This window comes from Stegodyphus dumicola, chromosome 1 (genome assembly GCF_044657685.1).
Source record: "Stegodyphus dumicola isolate Sdum_Otavi_A_Nest chromosome 1, ASM4465768v1".
Taxonomy (NCBI): domain Eukaryota; kingdom Metazoa; phylum Arthropoda; class Arachnida; order Araneae; family Eresidae; genus Stegodyphus; species Stegodyphus dumicola.
The window spans coordinates 76816689-76840761 of record NC_140768.1 but is presented as its reverse complement, the minus strand read 5'-3'; the positions used below and the strand labels follow the sequence as shown (position 1 = coordinate 76840761).

The window sequence follows — 24073 nt, the reverse complement described above, 5'->3', positions numbered from 1 at the left end:
TATACAAGATTCTTAAATGAAATAAGACTCGAAAACATCTGCTTAAAGTGTGTTTAATATTTTCCGAAACGTGTTACAAAGCATGTTCAATGTAGCGTCTAGCATTTTCCGAAAGCAAGTTAAATCCTGTTACTGCATTCTCAACAGCAGCTCTTAGCATATCGGGAGGAATGTTACGGACATGTCAGTGTTTAACATTTTTCATTTCTGCCAAATTGTTTAGATTATCACCATAAACAGTGCTTTTGAGAAAACCCCATAGCTAAAGTCACAGAGGTTGAGGTCTGGTGGGAAGAGGGGAAGTGTTGGCCTATAAGACGTTCATTCGTGAAATGTTGCCTAAGCAAGTGTGAGACACACGTGAGGTGGGGCCCAGCCATGCATAAAAATCGTAGTATCTAAAATGCCACGTTACTGCAGTTCATGTATCACGAAACATTTTAACATTGACTCTAAGTGATCTGAAATCACAGTAGTCCAGCTGTCGACTGTTCTTCAGAGAAAAATGGTTCAGTTATATAACTAGCTGTCATTCCACACCAAACGGTGTGGAATGACTGCTATGCAATCGAATGCAGTAGGAGAATGCAATGGAACTAGATAGATAACATGAGGGATTTTTTTGGCCCAAATCGATTAAAAGCGTTTTGAATCAGTATCTTCATGTTTTAGGGCCGAATTCAGGCTTCAAAAATTACAAATTAGCGATCTGTAAGGAAACGATTTCCAGATTGTACGCACTTCTGCGAGTGATTTGCGATCTCACATTTTCTAATCGCTAATTCGTGGTTTTCACGGAAGAATTTCTCACTTACACTCGACGCACTCGACGTTTATCGAATTTAACGCTTTTAAATGGTAATTTTCTTACTTCAAAATTTCTTAAGGGTATGCAACATATTAAACCCGTGTAACACAAGGTTAAGTTAGATTCCGACCCATATTTCGTTTAAAAATATTGCATACAGCGCCATTTCCCCCCTGGTGGTGAGGTTTGGAACTTCCCTTTTTTCGCGGAAAATAAATTCCTATGATCTCTTTTATACGATATTACCAGGTTTGATAACATTTGATCCAGTAGTTTTTGTTTTATGACCGTTTCAATGTGGAACTTTAATTATAAACACCTTGTATATTATTAAATTTTAATTGAAGCTATCCGTTATATGTATACCATGCGTAAGATCTCCGCTTTTATAGAAAAAGTAAAGAATCGAAGCAAATATACTTAGGATAATGGAACAAAACTGAAAAAAATTCCCCTCCCTCCGAAAATAAAATATTGAAACTTCGACCTTGAATTTATTGGATTATCGAAATATTCAATATGACCTATCTTCTAAGTCCTAGTTCCGACAGCAATGCCGTCAAAAATTCCGAATTACTTAAGCTGATGTAAAAGATTTAGTATATATTCACTGTATGTTAGTAAAGTAATCAGAGTGTAATAAAAATAGATTATAGAATTTACGCTGATGCAACTTTTTGTCTGACTGCACTACATGTAATGGAAGAAAAGGTTTGTAGAGATCTGTTTTTGACATGCCTCTAAAAGTAGATGTCATACTCCTTTTGTCTCTTCAATATCAAAAAACTTTCCTTTGAGAGGCAACTTTAGTTTTTGGGAAAGAAAAAAAATCACAAGAAGACAAATTTGAAAAACATGCAGGACGATTGAGTACATATACTTATTTTCAGAACACAAGTGGTTCTCCGACTGGTTATTGAATAATGAAAAGATGCATTGTCATGCAATACAAAACATTTGGAATACGTTGTCTGACTGAAAACGTAAGATTAAAAGTCATCTGCTTAATTCACAACCATTTACAAGTCAATTACTGGGGCAATTGCAGAATCGTTTTGATCCTGAGCTTCTAAGACAAACCTTATATCACTGGATTTAAACACTTCTTTAATCTTCCGAGAACGTTCCTTCTTTAGCTCATATTCCAAGAATATTAAGTGAATACAATTATTGCAAAAGAAAATGAATATTCATTTGCACTACGGCTTGGTAGTTCTGCTTTTTGTGTCTAAGTATACAACAATATTTTAAATATTTACAAATAAAATATTACATTGGAGATTTAATTCGAGCCTCACCAGTTGCCTAGCATTTGAAGATCGTTAAATACTAATTGTTTGTTGCGAAGTCTAACCCAGGGTTTTGCATGGTTGGTTTTCGTAGTTTTCTAGGTTCTCTTTACAAAGGTTCTCTAGGAAAGCATCTTAACCAAATAGCTCCCATATTCTTTCTATGTTCAAATAACCAACTAACCTAGTTTAAGCGCGATTTCCAAATGAAGTTACTAGCAAAACCCGAATACTCATTAAAAATCATGTAGCTTGCCAATCGGGAGTAACATGAAAGATACGGGGCCAATAATTGAATTGCTGTTACGGTACGCTGTTTCTAAATTTAGATGGTCTTCCTTAATTAAATAGCCCACCAGCGGCCGAGCGGTAAAGACGCTGAGCACTGGTAGTTCGGTCGGAAGTTCGAATCCCGCGAACGAGCTGGCTGCATGGGCGTTTTAGTGGTTTTCCCCATGTGTAACGTGTATACGAGCCAGTTTATCTTAGAAAGTCCTCCACGAAGGCATCCCTCCCTTTAGGCAGATAGCCCTCGTGTGCTTTGCCATAATTAAATAATCCAATCCAATCCTTAATTAAATATAATTGATTTGTAACTTCTACTAGAGCTGACGGTAAAAATTGAAGTGCAAATAAATAATATCGTGTGCATTCTTGATTAATATAAATTAAAAATTTTGCATAGAAAAATATTTGCATTCAGACAGAAGGTTTTTTGAAATATTTGCAATTACTTTATAAGAAGGATTTATTAATAATCGTAATAATTACTTATTATATTACTGATGATTAAAATTCAGTTCTTGACAATTACATTCTAAATTAGAATTTTAAAGATATAATGAAAATAAGCTACGCACAAAAATACATTTTTACAGATTAAATTGACATTAAATACAAAAATACAGAATGTTGGGTGTCGTTTATATAATTATTCTTGCTTGTCCACAGAATCTGCTGACTTATCCAGCCATTAAGTAGCTGCAGATCATTTCTACATAACCATTGAACTTCCATTAATTCAGTCTCTACAGGGTTGTATGTTTATATCATAATTTGACTTTTATAAAAATGATTATTCTAAATCTTGTACTTCTTTTAAAATATACTGTGCTTTAAAAATATGGATGATAGTATCTGCCGCTCTTTCAGCCACTTCAAAAGCAACAGTTTGTTTAGAAATAAATTATGCAGTTAATGTCATAAAATATTTTCATTAAATTCAAATAAACATTAAACGAAAATTCTCAGTTTTAGACAATTCGATTTAAAGAAGTAAAGTAGCAGACGATAAAACGCCGAAGATAAAAATTTACTCTTAGAAAAACGTACTCTTATTTTTTTAAAAAAAAGGAAGAAAGAGAGAAATTTAAAAAAATTGTTAAAAATTTGAATAATATCATCTATAATTTAAAAAATAGATTTTCATATAGTATTAATAAATATTTATTACGCCTTATTGTGGGAAAAAATTTCATATAATTAATTCTCCGTAAAATTTTACTTGAAATTTAAGGTTAAAAATAGCTGTGGCAATTCAGTGTAACAAAAATCCATAGACCACATTTGGCGTTATTATTGCTCAAAAAAAAGATGCCAAATTTCAAAACGCGAAAATATGTAAATTCGTGTATATCTTAGAAAATTTTGAATAAAAAAGTCTAATTTTTTGCAGATATGCTTAAAAATACACCTACTTTATGATGATGGTAAAATTTTTATAGGTTATAATTTAAAATTTTTTTCGAAAAATTTATAAAAATTATTTAAAAATAGAAATTTTAAAAATAAAACACAGAAAATGGGTAAATTTTATTTGGAATGAACCTAAATTTCGAAATGTAAGAGAAAAATAAAAAAAAGTTTAGTAAAAAGAGAGATATTAATAAATATTTGCCAAATTCAATTAACATTGAGGAGCTAAAATTTTGAGAGCTAATATTTTAAAAACTGCTTGTACGATTTTTACAAAACTTGGTATTCTGGCATAATTTGAGCCGTAGAATCGAAATATGGAAAAAAATTGGTATGTTATTTCAGAAAAAGTCCGATTTTGTGTCAAAATACCTATGTTAGAATAGTTCTATATATAAATCTAATATATATCCTAAGTCGCGCTTTCGAGACATGAAGAACGCAATTTGAATTTTGTCAATCGGCCCAGTAGATCGGGAGATATAGGACTGTCCTTTTTTTTTTTTTTTTTCTTCTTCTTTTTGAGCAGTGTACATGGTTATCTGCTAATAGTGAAAATAGTGAGCTAATGGTGAATCCAAAAATAAAGTGCTGTAGCAATGTAAAAGTTGATCACAATAAGAATAACATGCTAGCAATAGAAAATCAAAAATTTGGGAGTGGGAGTAAAAATTTAATTAATCGTATATGGACCAGGATTTTGTATAAAAAGAAAGAATAGTGGAGAAATAGAATTGAAATTAGCTATGAAAATTAAATAAATCTTTCTTCTTCAACGGTATCTGATACCAGTTACAGCTCCGATTTGTCAGATAAACTGCGATTTTCGTATATTCAGGCCATTTCCATTCTATATTATAAGTGCATTGTGAAATAGTTCAGCTGCTGAGCACTAGTAATCTTTATTACTTTTTCTGTATGTTTTACCTTAATTCTATTGTATTTTTATTTTTCTTGTCGTTTATTACAATTTTAATACTCGTCGTAAACAAGAATTAGTTTCCTTGTCTTCGTTCCAGCCCTTTTTTTCGAAATTGGTAGCTATTGAGAACATTTTGTATCCATGTCTTTTCATAAATGTGCCATGACCTCTGTGACAGAACACTGTTATGTAGCAATCCCAGTTCAAATAAATCCAGGCTGCTATCATAACTGTAATAAAGGAATCCAGGCTGCTATCATAACTGTAATAAAGGAATCCAGGCTGCTATCATAACTGAAATAAAGGAATCCTGGATTTATTTAAGGTGGGAGCGCTACATAACGATGCGCATAATTCATAAGTGCACATCAGGATCCCCACAGAGGGATGGATTTCAAAAATGGGCCAATGAGCTTCTATTTGTCTTGTGACGCTGAAACTTTGAAACAGTGCATATGAGTGCATGTTGTTTTTTACGTTTTATTTTGCATTTGTTTCGCAATTATAAAGTTATTACGTATAAATATTGCTATCATTGTAGTAGAAAATCTTGTAGTGATTTCATTTTGTAAGTTTATTTAATCATCAACATTTCACTTTCGCGAAACTTATTGATATTCGAATCAATTATCGTTCTTTATCGTTCTTTATATCGAGAAAATAACTCAAGCTACAATTACACTGGCATATTATGCATTTTCCAACACCTGTGGATTAAGAGAATTCAAATGTGTAATATTTTTATTAAGCTGAGAATAACTAAAAGTGTTACAATGAATCTAGAATTTTCTTATTTCTGTACTTGCATTCCTTTGATTTTGAAAGTGTAAGATTTGAAATATCTGTTGCGGATGATCTGATTATACCTGATGGTAACACTAAAAATTATATATGAATAAATTAAATATATTCGTTGTGATTAACATAAATTCATTCTGTTTGAAGAGTATTTCTTGTGTGTGAAATATTTTTAAGAGTGAACAGTTATTAATGTGAAATTTAACACACTAAATGTGTAGGAATGCTAATTAATAAAGTTCACTTCGAATAAAAGTGTGCATTTGCTATTATTATAGAACATTTTTCTTTATATAGACTGCAATAAAATAGTGCTAAAACTTATATTATTCACATATATAATTATACGTATATTTGATCTAACTTCGCACTAAAAATTTTCACAAGAAATCCACAATGCTTTAATTATTTTGTACAGGAAATTGCGTGGCAAAACATTTTTAATCATCTTGCTTAAAAGCACGGCAAAAGGTCATGTGAAATGACAGAAATATTACTGGAAATCCATTTGTCCATTTTAGAAGCCACTCTATCGGTAGCGATACAGATGTGCGTTTATGAAATATGTTAACGGTGCTCTGTCACAAATGTCTTGGCACATTTGTGAAAAGGCGTCGTTACGAAAATGTCAAGGATCCAATTTTAACACGGGGTTTCAAACAAAAAAGCAGTTCTTTGTCTTCTTTCAGCCCTTTTTTCAAAAATGGTAGCTCATGAGGACATTTTCATAACGATGCCTTTTCATAAATGTGCTAAGACCTTTGTGACAGACCACCATTATATAGCAATTCCAGCTCAATTAAATCCAGGCTGCTATCATAACTGCAATAAAGGGATACACATCCTAGACTCTACGAATTCTCCCTTAAACTTTTTACAAGATATTGCTAAATGGCAATAAACAAAACATAACAAAGAAAAAAATTAAGACCGCTTTAAACTAACAAATGCTAGCATAGGCCCGTGCTTTGTATTGCAGTGCAAATCAACCGATGTCGGCATTTAGTAATTTCGTTTTGGTCAAACAACATGCCTTATGAAGTTCGTAGGTAATCCTTCAAAATTATTGCTGATTTTGAAGTAAATCAATAAGCCGAATATAAAAATGAAAGCCGAAAGTTAAACTGAGACCTTTCATTCGAAAAACACAATTCACAAATTGAAATTAGTGAATCTCAGTGTGTTTAAAAAAGTTATATAACGAGAGAAAAGATGCGGAAGCATTGCATTCCGCATCTTTTCTCTCGTCATCTTCAAGTTAGTCTAAACAACTTAAAAACGTGGCAAGCGGTTTCTTGCACGTGCCTTTTTTTAAATGACTTATTCCTGATATTTTTTTATCATGCTAATATATAATAATACATTTTTAAGTAAATAATAGATAGATTTAATGTAAATTATATAATAGATAGATTTAATGTAAGAATATTAAAAAGTCTTATGCAAGGGGGGAAGGCGAAATTTTACCTTTTCACCTTAAAATCTTCGCATCTTGTTTCACCAATGAAATTCATTTAAAGAAGATTGCTCTTTTTTATATTAAGTGCGAAAATTTTCTGCTATTAATGTTTTCGTGTTCTTCAGAAGACTAATCACAGTCCTGAGTTTGCTATCTCAGTAATGGAGACTTTTCTGATTGGATGTTGCTTTCTATGTTAAGAGCTATAACATATATACGATCTTATCTTATGGGAGCAATATGGGCCCAAGAGCCTGTAAGTAGCTTGCACAAAAAAAAAAAAAAAAAAAAAAAAAAAAAAAACTTTCAGAAATCTTCTTTACGATCACATTGTAGAATCATTAGGTTAATTGGAAGCAGAAAAGATGAAAAATATGCAACCGCCTTCGCCGGGATTCGAACCACGGACCTCTGGAATACCGGCCCAACTTGCAGAACCACTACACCACGAAAGACGCTAGGAAAGTGGGAGAAATACCTTATATACTCCCCTTTTTAAAGGGCGACTAGGGTTTTAGGGGATCTAGTCGCCAAATCCTGGGTGCGGAGAATCATCATCCACAACCCTTTTAGTTCGGGCGCCACTGTAGAGTCATTAGGTTAATTGGAAGCAGAAAAGATGAAAAATATGCAACCGCCTACGCCGGAAATCGAACCACGGACCTCTGGAATACCGGCCCAGCGTGCAGAACCACTACACCACGAAGGACGCTAGGAAAGTGGGAGAAATACCTTATAACATAAACCCGAAGTATGCGTAATAAATGTTTTAAGAGATATTATTTCTTTATTTCATATTACCTTTCCTCTCTGTAATAGCTTTTGAAGCGAATCAGGGGCTCTTGAGTTCAACTTTTGTTGTTAACTTCTGAAAGGAGTTTCCTTCCATGATACATGTTAATGCCAAAAAACAACATTTACAGGGATGTCTCCACTCGGTGCGGAACGTATGTCCTTTTCAATCTGTTTTTCTTTAATGTATATCGTCGGCAGTATAGTATTTTTTAAATTAATTAATTAATTTTAGGTCATCAAATATAAACATTCTTCAATAAAGGAAATTAAAAATATTCAAAATGAGCATGGTAATTTTTTTACTTATATATCATTGAGTAAATGAAGACTGATGTAAAATTTTGAAGAAAATTATATGACAAATATTCTTACACGAAAGCAGTTCATTTTTATTCCGATTTTCATATATATTTCACATAGCAGTTTTTATTTCATCCCGTGCTTTTTATTCGAAAATCATTTCTACGATTTCATGAAGAATTATGTATAAGTTTCCATGTAGTCGTTTTATATGCTTTTCTTTCATAATCTGTTAGAATCATTACACTTTATAGAAGCATTCTTAATTTTTTATTTGTTTACAGCGACTGAAACATGCATCTCTTTGAAACTTATATGAAACGCTTTAAAATGCATGTTTTTCTGTTTAAGAAGTTTACAGAAGTATTAAACAAGAAGAAAAAAAAAAAAAAAAAAGTATCTTAAAAGTGAAGAGTTTTGTTAATAAGGCTGGTTTTCCCTCATTCAGCTTGTGTGGAAGAATCCAAATGTATGAATATAACATGTAAAGACGTGAAAGCGAAAGTTTCAGTATCCTTGACACATGGAAAAACCGAAGAGAAACAACAGAGTGCCAAACATGACATCACTTATATAATAGTTACCACATTGGGAAAGAATTTGCGCGAAGATTTAAGACAGTGTACCTTTATCATGAGTAGCTACACATGCTAAACAGCAGTTTGATGTGTTGTTAATAAGGTTCTACAACAGTTCCTGGAGTAGGAATCACATTCTTGAACAAACTGATTTTATTTATTGACTGTTCCATTGTGAAAATATCGTGAGGTCTTAGGTGTGGCTTAAACAGACTTCATATATGAGTATCGTCCATTAAGTGGATTTTAGGTATCCCAGGGTATTAGAGGTCTCACTTACATAATAGCACTCTAACATAATCCTGAAATGATACCATCTTAGAAAAATAATCCTCTTCCTTAGTGTTCCCATTCGACAATGTGAATAGATTTATATCATCGTCTCTGGAACTCGCCATACGTAAAAACATCGGTAATTACGTATTAGGTTAAAAAAAAATTCATTAGTAAACAATACATTGATCCTTTATTATGGTATTTGTATTTTTACATTATAATAATCAGCAATTATCTAATTAGTGCGATCTTCTGTGCTAATTAGTAGGGTCGGACTTATGGCCACATATGATTTTGTCAACAATTGTCTAACCAATGCATTTGCTATGCTAATTAGTCGTGATGGACGTATGGCCACATGTGATTCAATCTTGCATTTATGGCAGGTGACTAACCTCAACCATGACTCTGAACATGTATGCCAGTTTGGAACATCAGCTTGGTAGAATATTGAATTCTTGGAACATTTGTATCTGAATATGGGCAGGCGTATTCTCCCGATGAACATATACGCATAATGTCATCAATGTGGTTTCTTTATGCCATTATTTTTTAGTTTAATAATTGGCTTTTCTCAGAAAATTGTCCTTTTTGAGGAATGTGTTTTATGGGGGGAAAGGTAATAAAGTTCTTTTTAATTACAATGATTCTTCAAATATTAACTATTCTGATTCTGTAATAATATCCATTATTGAAAAATTCTGCGTAAACAGTGAAAATTATCCTTAAATGATAATTTCCGTTATTTCGTTCAAGGACTTATTGTTAGATTAATATTTCATGACAATAGTGAAAAATATGCACTCTTCAGAATTCTGCAACTTAGAACACGTATGTATCAAATTAGGTTACTTGGCAGTAAGATCAATACCACTGGTAGTATACTGATCTCAAAAATGATGTATAAAAAATAGTAATCTTGTAATTAATTTTGAAGTTTATTATAAACTTAACAATTCTCTAAATTTTCTGAATTTTTGTTTATTTGCATTCTAATTCCACAGGTTTTAAGTTTTAATAATATGATTTTTTTTACATTCTAGGTTGAAGAAATTAGGGAGAACATTGAAAAAATCCAAGGCAATGTTGAAGAAGTCAAAAAGAAACACAGTGCAATATTATCAGCACCACAAACAGATGAAAGTAATTATATGGCTTATGTAATAGTTGTGAAATTTAAAATGTCGTTTTTTGAGTTTTCTAACTTATTTTTTCATATTGATCAATGTGTTTGTTATTAAGGTTTATTTAAACTATTAAAAAGGAAGTTTAACAAAATTTTAATTGTTTTAAGGAAATTTTTAATAGTTTTAAAATATATAAGGGCTTATATTAGCATTAAAATCTTTATGTTTTAGATTTGCAGTTGATGATATTAAATAATAAAATCTTTACTGAATGAGTAAGTAACCTTGTAAAGTATGTGAAACTTTCCACGAATTTTAGCATCTCATTTTAAGTATTATTTTTAAAGAAAAAGTAATATCTTAATGTGATTTCAGTTTTTCTAGCATTCAAAAGAAAAAAAAAAAAAAAAATTAAGATTTTGGGAACACAGTACAGTACAAAGTCTACGATCCTGACTCCAGGAAGGCCACCTCTTTTTTTTTTTTTTTTCTCCCTACAATGATTAAGAATAAAGAATGTAATACTCAAGGAAAAGATGGTATACTGTAAAACTCTGAAAAAGATGGTATACTTTTTCTTTTGACTATCTGAGATTCTTACATGTCACTCTCAAACAACTGAGGCTAGGGAATTGCACCAGGCCCAGTGACAGTTCAATCAATGATTGAAGCTGGCCATGCCCTCACTTTCGACTCTTGAGTGGTTGTGGGGAGAGTTAGCATTTTATTCATAGTGTCTTTCGGACACAATAACCTAGTTAAGATGACTCAAATATTTGAAAAGTATGCTCATAAATTAAAAACTCGTACTGACAATATTGATAAACAGTTTATGTGTTTTGAAATGTTAACGAAATTAAAGATTAGTGCAAATAATTCAGTTGAAAATATTGTTATGAAATGTACAGGCGCGGTAAAATAGCTTCTCCCCAAAGCAGTTTTAGAATTGCCATAAAATGGCAAGATAAGGCAGGGTTGCCACATTTGGCGAGAAATCGCCCAGTTGGCGACAAAACTGGCGATATGCCATGGACGGATGAAGAACCTTCTGGAACGAATTCTTACCGGTTTAGCCCAGAAGGTTCAAGAATAACTGTAGTTTTGAATTCATTTTAAATTGCTTCGCCTCTTCAGCTAACATTTATATTGCAGCTTTGCAATACCCAATCACTGTGATTGCACTAGCATTATTGACTTTTTCCTTCAGAATAATAATACTGTCTCCAATGGAGCTTGACAGTCTATGTGAACTTTCATCTGATCAAAATCCTGTTATAAAAATCAAAATCCTGCTACTTATATTAATCTCCATCAGGAGGTTAATATAAGTAGCTGTAACATGCCACATGGAAGAGCCTTTATTACTAACTGCCACGGCTCTTAACAATACTTTGTACATATTATCAATGGCACCTAGTGAAGATGGGTTAGATGCTTTAGTAGAAGATTTCACTAATACTTTGAACCATTCACTCAAAGAAAACAGCAAGCAGGTCCATGGCCCAAAAGATCAAGTAATACAGAAATCAGAGAACTCATAAAATGAAGAAACAAATCCAGGAAAGTCTGGCAGCGCTGCCCAAATGATAAAAGAATTGTAAATGAACTCCACTAGGAAGTCAGGTTTTTACCAACTCACATGCACGAAGATATTGGTCTAGATATTTAGAATCATTTTCCAGTGATGATCAATATATTTGGAAAGCAGTTTCTAAATATAAACGATGGTACACCAGGCATTTCGCCCCTTAATGGCCCTAAGGGATTGCATATACTGAACAGAAAACTGACTCTTTTGCTGATAACTATTCATCTCAATTTTGCACCAACAACATATCTAACATAGATACGGAACCCTCAGTTAATGTCACAAACATTCAGTATTTTATACGGACCCACACTGACAACATCCGTCTTGTTAAACCCTCGGAATTTGTTCAATATATTGAGAATTGAATAGATGAAATTAGTAATAAAGTGATTCGTAAAATGAGTAATGTGATGTTATTTAAATTAATTAATATTATCAACCAGATGCTCACTTTGAAGTATTTCCTTAAAAAATGGAAAATGGCCATGGTTTTTTTTTTCAGTTTTCAAGCTGCCAAAACCTGTAGCAGACCCTTTCATACAGACCTGGGAGCCTGCTGTCCACACTAAGTAAAATTTCAGAAGCAATTATCCTGAAAAGAATACTGGAATGCATCGACACCAGCGATATTAGCATTCCACAGTAACACAGATTTAGAAAGGAACACTCTACTTCACATCAACTGTGTCAAGTGACAGAATATAACGCTGAAGGACTGCAAAATGGAATCAGCACTGGAGCTCTTTTTTCTTGATATATCGAGGGCTTTCGATCAGGTTTGGCTAGATAAGCTACTCTACAAACTTATTGCTCTGGATTTCCAAGATTATATTATAAACATCACCAAATCCTGTCTTTACCATAGACACTTTGTCTTTTGCTACAAAAACAACATGTTCTCCATACAAAGGTGCACCCTTGCAGGTGTGCCACATGGCTTGTAATCAGCTCGATATACTTCTTAATTTATGTGAAAAATATTCCTTAGCTACCTTACACTACACTAGCCATGTATGCAGATGATACTGCGATCCTTGCAAAAATGCGTTTGGAGACCAGTTACCCAAGCACTACAATTACACATCCACGCACTAGAGACCTTTCTACAAAAATGGAAAATTATGATCAACATTGATAAATCTGAAGCCATCTTTTTTCACCAAAAAGACCAGAATTCAGCAAAAAATCATAATGTTTGACAATGTTATTCCATGGGCTATTCATATCAAATATCTAGGAGTTATACTTGATAAGAGATTAACATGAAAGCACCACATTACACAAGTAATTACTAAGCTCCAAGCCACTAAAAACAAACTGTCCCTCTTATTTTCTTGGAGGAACACCATTTTATCCTTAGAAAATAAATTACTCCTTGATAAGACCATGTTGCATCCCATTATAACTTATGCATGTCCTCTGGGAGATTTTGCCAGCAATGTGCATATGAATCAAATACAAATTTTACAAACATCACCCTGAGGCAAATGACAAAATGTTAATTTATTCATAATGCTGCAATCCACGAAGAATTTAAAATCCTACATATTAAGAACTGTATGACCAAAATTGTGAAGATAATACTGTGTCAGTGGTTACTGTTTGCCTTTCTCCAACTTTTGTCTCTGCCTGCCACCCCCAAAAAAATATAGCTCTGAATTCCTGCCCCCTATTGACTGCACAAAAGAGAAACTGCACTGTGCTTTCTCCTATCCAATCCTCTGGCTGCTGCAAATCTGCTGATACGATACTCCTCTCAATCTGATGAACAGTTCTACCAACACAGCAGTTGATTCCACAACTGACTCTTGGGAGGTATAATTTTATAAATGAAGGCATTCTCTCCATTGCAACTTTATAGATTGACTCTGTTCTTCAACTTATGAACTTTTTACTAATTTGGACTTCAGTTCTTTAATGTTCCCACATACTTTAATTGTACAAAATGCTATGCTTATCCAAGATATGCTCACTACTTTCCACATGTTATACACAGAGTAGGATGATGTCCAGGAACCTGCCTGTATGGCTGCATCATCTAATGAGTTATCATTTTTCTATCTGACACCTAAACAATAAGTGAAGACCAAGACATATTTGCTTGGTGTGGGATGTTGCTCATACTGGTTTTCTTTTTTTGGCATAGCTGTAGAGAATGGAGGAACTTAAGTTCAGTTGACATAACAAATTGGCCCCTTAACTTACTTATTGGATCTAGCTTGTTATTTTTGCAGGCTATTATTATTAAAGCTATCTTATCAAAATTAAAGTTCAAATTTTCAGTTGTATCCCATGAGTTACTAATTCTGAAACTGCAGTGGGATCTGCAAAATGAAAGCATGTTTGTATATCAGTCAAGTAAAAAGTACAATTATTGTAAAAAATGGGTAAAGGGATATCTTTCTCAGAATTATGTGAAAAGTATGGCATTAGAAAAATCAGCAGTATAGGACATTTAAAGCAAAACAAAGGGGAAAGGAGCTTTTTTAATTTTTTGTGAATTTTGACCTGCCACTTGCAATGAATAGTATAAAAATTATATGGTATGCTAAAAGTGGCAATCATGACAAATTGATGATTAAATGGGGAAGAGAGCGTAGCACTGAGAATGTGCTTTTGACGGATCCTGTGCTAATGACTCAAACTAAAATATTGAAGAAAATGGACTTAAAAACTGAGTGCTTATATTCCATAGATTGATTAACCAAATTTTAAAATCGCCATTTGATTTCATATGAAAAAACTTCAGCGGATACTGCAGTAGCTGAGCAATCTGCAAATGACTTTGTTGAACTCATTAACAGCAAAATGTTGTCTCCAGAACAAATTTATTAGAATGACAATACTGTTTTTTTTTCGGGGGGGGGGGGGAATATATGTCGCGAAATACCTCGGCGACCTTTGCAAAGTCCCAATTGGTGTCAGAGATTACAAAGCAAAACTAATAATGAAAATAATAATTATAAACTAGTAATGAAATTAATAATAATTATTATAAACTAATAATGAAAAAACAAATATTTGTGATCGAAATTGGTTTTATTGTTTTTCGAAATATTCTCCATGAAGATCAATACGCTTTTGCATGCTATTGAACCAATTTTCGAAGCACTTTTTCCACTCTGATTGAAGTAACTCCAAAACATGCGTTTTTAGTGCATCAACCGCTTCTTTGGATGTCGCAAATGTCTGACCACGTAATTTATTTTTGATATGCGAGAATAGAAAAAGGTCATTAAGGGCCAATTCAGGGCTGTACAGCAGATGATCCATAAATTTGATGTTTTAGCCCGTCAAAAATTCTTTTGTTTGAGCCTATGTGCGACAGTTCGCATTGTCATGATGAAGAATGACTCGCTTCATTGCTTTTTTCCAATTTCTCCGATGACTTCTGGCAAACAAATGATTGTGTACCACTCGGAATTGACTATCCTGCGTTGCTGTAACGCTACTGTCGCCACGTAATCGGTAATGCCGAAGAAACAGGCAACCATTTGCTTCGATGTGTTTTTTCCGCGAACAACTTTTGTTGGATTTCGCACGTCTTGGAACCCATACAGTCGACTGCTGTTTTGTTTCGGACTCATATGCATAGATCCATGATTCATCACCTGTGTAGATGTTATATTTTGATGCACCTTGAACGTATTTTTCCAATATTTCCTGCACCAATCGCCATGAGCCTTCTTTTGAACATTAGTCAGATTATGCGAGATCGAACGCGAACAAATCTTTTTTACGGTCCAAATGTTCGCGTAATATCTTATTGATGCTTGTCGTACTAATGCCCAGAGATGCCTCAATTTCTCGGTATGTGACATGACGATCTTGCTTATCAATTCACACACAGCATCGATATTTTGTGGCACAACAACCGATTACTAACGACCTTCACGAAATTCTTTCTGGAGAGAACGTCAACCACGAATGAATTCGTTTATACTAGTTTTTTACAGTAAATAATCGCACGAAAGTGTTCATGAGTCAATTCCATCTTTTGCCCGAGATGAATTTTTCAATTTACTGCAAATAACACAAATCGTGCTAAAATGGCAAAACGTTTTGAAGAAGTTATAGTTAAAAATATCAGACTTTCGATTGGAATCGTCTGCGGTCGCCTACCAAAACTTACTGTTGCCAAGGCCAGAAATATAAAAAGCAACCTTCGTATAGGGACGCAGAAATATGAACTTTTCGGAATTGGAAAAAAGGGAGTAAAGGCGTAAAAATTTTCCCAGTCATTTTATTCTTCAAATAAAAGAGCATGGATGACACAAATGTTAATGAATGATTGAAAATCATTGCCATAATTAAGGCTGGACAACATTAAAAATCAATTGGTTTATTGAACGTTGCAAAAAAGCAAAAAACCTTTTTTAACCATATTTCACCCCTTCCCCCTTTTTTTAAATTTTTTTTATTTATTTATTTTAGCAAAAGCTAACTTCTTCCTCTTATTCTTTTCTCCGAATTGTACATCATTTGCTATAGCGAATAGCAGAGTGCTGTGCGGGCTAAAACGCAAATATAAAGTAGCCTTTTTTTTAAAAAAAAATATATGCTAGTTTTTTTTTTAAGAGTGGCAAGACCATTTAAGGATTTTTTAAATATTTTAACATAAAATGTACTGTTTGGAACATTGCAAAGTCATGGAAGGACGTGTTTCTGCAGGTATTTAAAAATGCTTTGCATAATTTATTGCCACCTGTCATGTTTCATGATTATGTTGATAATAGTAATCAAAATTTTTAGCTTTACAAATATCACAAGCAAAAGGCGAAATGCTCCATTTCCTGGAATTACGGAAGAAATATGGAGAAGGGACAGTAAATGAACTTGATATAACAGATGTTTTACATTCTGATGACAATGCCCCAATACTGGAACCACTTCCCAACGGTGCCGCACCCTTGCACGAGTTGGCCGCTGTTCGAAAAGATAGAAATCTTCGTAACTGTGCCGTGGCATATAAAGGAGCATACACAAACTGAAGATAGTTACGCATTTGGAAACTGTCCGTGAACACCATAATTAAAATCTGGCATAAAGTTCATCTGTGCTGCTGTATAAAAACAGCCGATCCTGCTTTCTAGAAATGCAGATTTCAAACACTGAATAATCTAGAATAGTGATTTCCATCATATGGGTTGCGTTCGTAAAATAATTTTCGTTAAGGAGTGAAAAGATATTTTAACTTTTTTATTTTACAACTGTATATATTGATGTAAATTATGAATTCATTTATAATATTTATAATTATTGATTGTTTATACTTATTCATCTATATCTATTATTAATCCGTTATAACATTATTTTCTTCTGGATTCCTTTCTGTTTCATTGAGAGTATTTTTTTCTAAAGAATTTCTTTAAACTAACTTTCTTTCTTTTTTTTCTAGAGACCTCGTAGGTCGCGATGCTAGAAAATTTTGAAAACTCTAGAAAAAGGAAAATAATAAATGGGGTGGAGGGGGCTCGAAATATTTCATAACTAGCAGTAAAAATGCTTTTTTATATTTGAAATAGATATGTGCATTGGTAACCAAAAGAAAATCAGATAAGATATTTTAAGCTATTGTATAGAAAGTATGAAAAGTTGAATATTTTATAGAATATTGAAGATTTAATTATAAGGCATTTTTATTAACCCAAAAAGGCTATTAATCTCCAAATACGATTTTGCGTTGTTTCACTTGAATGAAATGTCTGTTGCCATTTGGCAAAATGTAAGATATTTAACTTTCAAATGTCATCTATCTATTATTGATTAGCAAATACAGTTATTGAAAAGCAATAGATGCAGTTCTTAAGAATCTAAGAATATTATTATTATTTTACTTTTTAATCTGATTGATTTAGATAAAAATTCATTTAATTCACGCTATATATAATTAGAAATATTAAATTTTTTACGGTATTACGTTATATATTTTTTCACTGTGTATTCATGTAGTATCCTATAAAATCTTTTGCTGTTCTACCTAGATCATCTTTATTGATAACCATTATGCTTTAAAAGAGCCCTTTATGTAGCCGTTAAAATCTGAAACCGTAAAGTACTTATTTTGTTACCTATTTTTGTATGTCTATTTTTCAATTTACAATCTATATTCATTCCGATTAAAAAAAAAAAAAAAAAAAAAAAACCCTGAAAAACTGGTATCACTGATGAAAAGTTCAGTACCTTATGTCAATACAGCATTTGACATAAAAGTTAGGGCGCTATTTATGCAAAGTCCTTGCTTTAGGATTAAGTTTCATTTTATCCTTTACTTAATTAGTTAATCAGTAATTAAAATGGCAATCAGACTTCACACCTTAATGAAAAATGCCTTACTGCCATAAGGGTGTCGACGGTGTTTCAAATGAGAAACTGATCTTCCATTTGTACATGCTTCCTTATGCCGCTGCACTGGTATGAAGATTTCTGTCTTTCCCAACAGCAGCCGACTTGGCCACTCATGTTCAAAAAATAACTAGCAAACGCTAAAAGAAAAGATACAAATGTAAAAATTGGACTTAAAACATGCAATTTACATATAAGGTAGAGGTTGCATTGCCGAATGCAAATAGGCAACCATTATCACAAAACGCAATCACACCGCAATGCCTTAGAGGCATCTGGACATATGCGTCTGTTCGCAAGTAGCGATTGTTCCGTGTAATCCGAGGTCGTCAAAGCGGAAAGCATGAGCCAAAGAAACGATTTGCACGATGAAATTCGTCGGAGGGTTGTCAAAACGTTGCAAGCTGGTGCAAGAGAATCCGCTGTTGCGAGAGAGCTGAATGTGCAACGTAGTTTCATCAATAGGCTGAGGAGTCGTTACTAAAGGAATCAAAACCGCTGTAGTCACATGGGTCTGGATGCCGGATTATTACAACAACGGCAGACGATCGCTTCCTGTTGCTACGTGCAAGACCCTGTAGATCACTAATAGCACAACAGCTGTCATCGCACTTCTCTGCTGCTGCAGGACAGCCTTTATCCCACCAAACTGTTTGGTGTCGATTGGACTATATGCCGACGACTCGTGGTTTGTGTTCCTTTGTCCCCATTGCATGTCAGAGTCAGAGCGCTGTAGAACGTCACAGTTGGATGTCATAGCAGTGGGGTGACATACTCTTTACTGATAAGTCTCGATTAATATCCAGAATGCTTTCCAAAGGGCAGTAATATGGCGAGAGCCAGAAACATGCTATCGGGCGCCAAACATCATCGAAAGGGATCGTTACAGAGAAGAAGGCTTACTTGTATGGGCTGGGATAGCACCGGACGGCTGCACCAACCTCTACATGACTACTGGTGGTTTCGTCATTCGACTACTGTCCGATATTGCGACGAAAATTCTCCACCCATGTGTGCGTCCTTTTATTGCTGCAATGAGTGTCGACGCGATATTTATGGTCGATAATTTACATTATACCAAACACAAAGCTTTATTTCCTGTCAAATGTTTTGCTGTTTTTCCCTTAGGAAAACTAACTCGGTACAAAAGATTTTTCTAATACGTATATTTTAAGTTTCACTTGTATTTTTACGTAACAGGCAGTTTGGATGCAGAATAAAATACAGAATAAATTTCATGTTACAACATATATTGCTTTTGGTATTGAATGAGGTAAATTCTTGTAATAGCTATTATATAAGCAAAATATATGTGTTGCATTTAAAAGCTCTTATTGCATTTGCTTTCTGAATGTAGGGGTGATTTAATATAAAGATAAATAAATTAATTATATTTGAGACAATTAATATCATTATTTTAATACAAGTTAGATAGAATAAGTAATTCTGAAAAGCAGTTTTCGTGGCTAGTGAATTACTTTGGTATTAGTAGAATCACAAGTCAAGGAAAGGGGCAAATTTCCCCAAAATTTTATTTTTGTAGTGTTTAATCTGTAAATCAATTTTATCTTTCCTTAAAAATTAGTATTTTCAATATAATTTAACTCGTTTTCAGAGGTCAAACAGGAATTGGAAGACCTTATGGCTGATATCAAGAAAACTGCCAATAGAGTGCGAGCCAAATTAAAAGGTAATTATAGTGTTTATTTGTTACTGTATTAGTTATTATATATAAATTACGATGTTAACATTTGCTTCTCTTTGAAATAACAAAGAAATGTTCTCTGAAGGCACTTCCATATAACCCAAAATCTGATATTTGATTAAAATATACCAGCAGTGTTAGAGATATTTTCATTTATTCTTATTTTCCTGAGTATTTAAAAATTAATTCTCATGTGTCAAGATAATGTATAGTAATGTGCAGTCATAAGTGCATTAAAAAATGTATTGTTTTATACATTTTCATGAGTAATAAGTAATGCATTACTGAAGTTTAATGTATTGCATTGAAAGAAAAGCATATCAGTAAACTCCCATTTAACTGAATTGTATAATTAATCCCATTTACCTGAATTGTAGTTCTGAATCACCTGAATTGTATTAGTGAATCCCATTTACCTGAATTGTATTAGTGAATCCTATTTACCTAAACCGCATAGAATTGAAAGAATTATTAAGAATAATATATTGAGAATTTTTTCTGGTAATTAAATGTAGAAGTTTGTGCTTTGTAGAAGTTTCTGCATTATTTGTAATATGTATTAATATAATATATGTACATTTTTGTATCAGAGTTCAGATGCAAATATAAATTGTGTCTTTATTATTTGAAGTACAAAAAGCTCTTTTGAGTTTTTCTAGCAATTCTTATGCAGAGCTAAATTATGCCAGTATATGGCATTATCTCTTGAGCACAAATCTCTTATTTTACGTGCATCATCATCATAATCTCCCATATATCATTTTTAAACCAGATGTACAGAATATAAGTTATGTATATATATATATTTATATATAAGTTATGTATATATATATTTAAGCAGATATTTGGTTTTCACATTTGCTTGTTCTATGTCATTTTCCCCCTTCATTATAATTATGTGTAATGTATGTGATTTATAACCAGAAGGGGACTCTTATAAAACATTCAATATTATTATCATTAAATGTTAATTTCTGATGAATATATTGTATGCTTAAACTATGCATTTATTTTTGGAACCTTTAATTGTTGATCTAAATAGATATCACCTTATTAAAAATACTATAAAAATCTCCAATAACTTTTAGATTTTTTAATGTTCATTGTTTCCTTGATACAGAGATGTCATGAAAATGAGCTATTAAAGATGTAAAGTTTTAAAAAAAATATTTTTTAAAAGGGCTGCAACAATTGAAATTAATACTTAACTTTTTAATGTAGCATTTAGCTTTCTTATTGTTTAGATCTCTTAGCAGCATGGCTGCTTTTTGCCATTCATGAAATTTATTGCCACTTGGTATATACACTTAAAATATTTTGTTTTTTTAATTTCTTCACTGATTCATCAATTTTACAAATAGATTATAAAAACAGAGTAAAATAACATTATCATACAAATCAAGCCAATAAATGACTTTTAAATACAACTCTTCTTTAGTAGGTCAAAAAGGTTTTGCCACTCAGATTGGTAGAATAGTCTGTTCCTGGGATGTCTAAAAATTGTGTAAATAGAACCTGAAAACAAATAAATTGTATTTAAAATAATCGCTGTCCATCTACAAAATACTCTGGTAAGTTTAATAAAGCATTTTAGTAAAGGTTCATATTGGAAACTCAGCAAAGATCTGTTTTGGAACCTGATTTCAGGATTGTGTCATACATTCTTGGATACCCAACATATTCATGAAACATATACCTTTCGTGGCTGTTTTAAGCTAACAGGACAACATCAAAAAGAGTCTGCAGGTACCAGAATTGGAAAATGCAGTGGATGATCGAGAATAAGTATACTCTGTTAGAATTGGTAAATATAAATTGGACAGCGTACAGCCACAGTAACAATTATTTCAAAAATTCTCATAGAATGTGGCATTTGCAGTTTAGGAATTCATAAATGATGGTACCATCAAAATTATCAAAGAAGGCAATAAGACGGTGAACATTGTTTCATCAGTTGCTCCTTGGCCTTTGTATTGAACTGATAACTGCAGGGTCTTGACCACTGTGACGATGGTTTACAAGAAAGAGAAATCCTGATCATTTCCAGCACAAACAATTTGCAGCACAGACAAGGAACACATTTTTCTCTTACCCAAATCTTGTAAACACAGTGTGGTCTGTATCCTTGCCAATGCATGGATCAATCAATCATGGATTCAATCACTGATCTCATGCACACTTACTCTTAATCATATTTGGGGCTTTGCTTGTTGATGGTTAAGCTGAGAATGACTCATACTCAGTTGCAAACGCATTCTTTGTTAACTGCTTCCACATCTTGCACTTGTTATATTCCATGCATCTCAGCACCATATTCCTAAATGTCTTTAACGAAACATGTTTACTAATTGCTTAATTCATTACCTCTCATACTGTTTGCATTCAGCAGTCCACTCTGGATTTATCTTGTGAGCCATATATACTCCACATTATATATATGTATACACACACATATAGATACATATTATGTTTGTGACTTTATCATTTATAGATATATTTGTATGCAACTTCATAGCATATAGTTGTTGTTTACTGACATTCTGTTTGGACCTCCAGCCAAACAAAAGTGCTCCTACAATGTTTGTGTGAGGTAGTATCCAAAACTCCATTTTATATTATAAAACAAACAAAAAAAAAAAAGAAAAGAAAACTGCATAGACATTTTAACACTATTCATTTCATAACTTAAAAAATAAAACATGAAGTAATTTTTTTCAAAACAAGAAGAAAAGTCATATATGTCTATGATACAGTGCAAATAAGCAACAGTATGTTAATATGAATGCCAGCATTATGTTATTAAATTATGTTAGAAATCATTTTAAGAAAATTTATATCTTTTCTTAATCTCAGTTTAATAAGCAAAAATTTTGCATACATGTCCTGTTTAAGCAAGCAACAGAAATGCCCAATTTAATCATTACATTCTATTTTAGCTGTGCGTAGCAATCGTAGAAATGTGGCTAAAGTGTATTATTATTTGCATTCAATTCTTTCTTTACTGTATATACTGAATTTACACCAAATTTCTTTCAAATTTTTCATTAAATAGACCTTTTTTTGTCCCAGTCATTTAGATAAACCTATGCTTCATCAACGGTTAGAATTGTACTGCCATTTATTTCCTGCTATATATGCTAAAACATCTTATTGATGTGGTGAAGTGCAGAGAGTGTTTACACATCTTTAGAATGATTTCAATCCGGTTTAATTGATTATTAAGATGTGAAAAGTATTTCTATAAATGTTTGATCAAATAGCCTTCTTTTCTAGACTAAAGTCTGCATCATGATTTCTGGGATAGAAGGACTTTTTGTAATCAAAAGGTATTGATTTCCATTCCTCTTCCACTATCCCCAGAATCCATCAGTCATGGTGGGTTTGCACTTAAAGAGCTCTTTTCAAAAGATTAAAGACACAATACTTCACAGGTAAAACATTGGGATTTATTCACTGTATCTTGACGAAGTTGCATTCTTAGAGTGTCATTGGAATAAAAAGATGGAATTTCTTCTGTAAATATCAGACGTAAAACTTTCTCTTGATAACACATTGAGTAGATTTTAGCACTTTTTCCCCACTCTCTTATTTTGTATTTCCCATTCTTAGTGAACTCTGCGACAGTCATAACCTCCTTATTAAAACTTCCTTCGAATTGAAAAAAACCAAGTTTGTGCATCTTCATTCTTCATTTTTGAGAATTAAATAGACCTTTCTTTGTCCAAGTCATTTAGATAAACCTATGCTTCATCAACAGTCACAATTGTACTGCCATTTATTTCCTGCTATATAATTTTTATACAGGGTTCTCTACAGATTATTCTACATTGAGCCACATTTTTCAACAAAAGCTGTTGAACATGCTTTAACTTTTTTAAGTTGTAACTTTTGGTTTATTATTTTGTTAATAGTTCCTGCAGATATATTTAAAGACTTTCCAATTGATTTCTTCATCAGCAGATTTTCTCTTGCTACCAATGATTTAACTTTAGAAACATTATAAACAGTATGTACACCTTGCACCCAAAAAAAAAAAAAAAAAAAAAAAAAAAAAAAAAAAGCGAGGTAGTTCTACAGCTGCCATTCTACTGGGCTGATTGATGAAATTTAATTACAGTTTTCATATCTCAAAAGGGCAACATAAGGACATATATTTTTTGTATAGTTTATTCTAACATGGATATTTTGACACAAAAATCAAACTTTTTCTGAAATGGCCTATATTTTTCCATATTTCAGTTCTACTACTTAAGTTATGCCAAGTGCCCAGTTTTGTAAAAATCACTAGTAGTTTTTAAAAAAAAAATTAGCTCTCGAAATTTTACCTCCTCGGTATTCATTGAATTTCATATATATTTATAAACATTTTGTTTTTTATTAAATTT

The 24073-nt window shown here is 32.6% G+C and overlaps 1 protein-coding gene across 3 annotated transcripts in view; it reads left to right on the top strand.

Annotated features, from left to right (window-relative positions):
* The window catches only part of LOC118198019 (syntaxin-1A-like), a 380391-nt gene that overhangs the window by 311531 nt on the left and 44787 nt on the right, over nucleotides 1-24073 (top strand). For all 3 annotated transcript variants that reach the window (XM_085816457.1, XM_085816453.1, XM_085816458.1), the window contains 2 exons: nucleotides 9964-10063; nucleotides 19599-19673. In XM_085816457.1, coding sequence (XP_085672583.1) covers nucleotides 9964-10063; nucleotides 19599-19673 — 175 coding nt within the window. The remainder of the gene's footprint in view (nucleotides 1-9963; nucleotides 10064-19598; nucleotides 19674-24073) is intronic.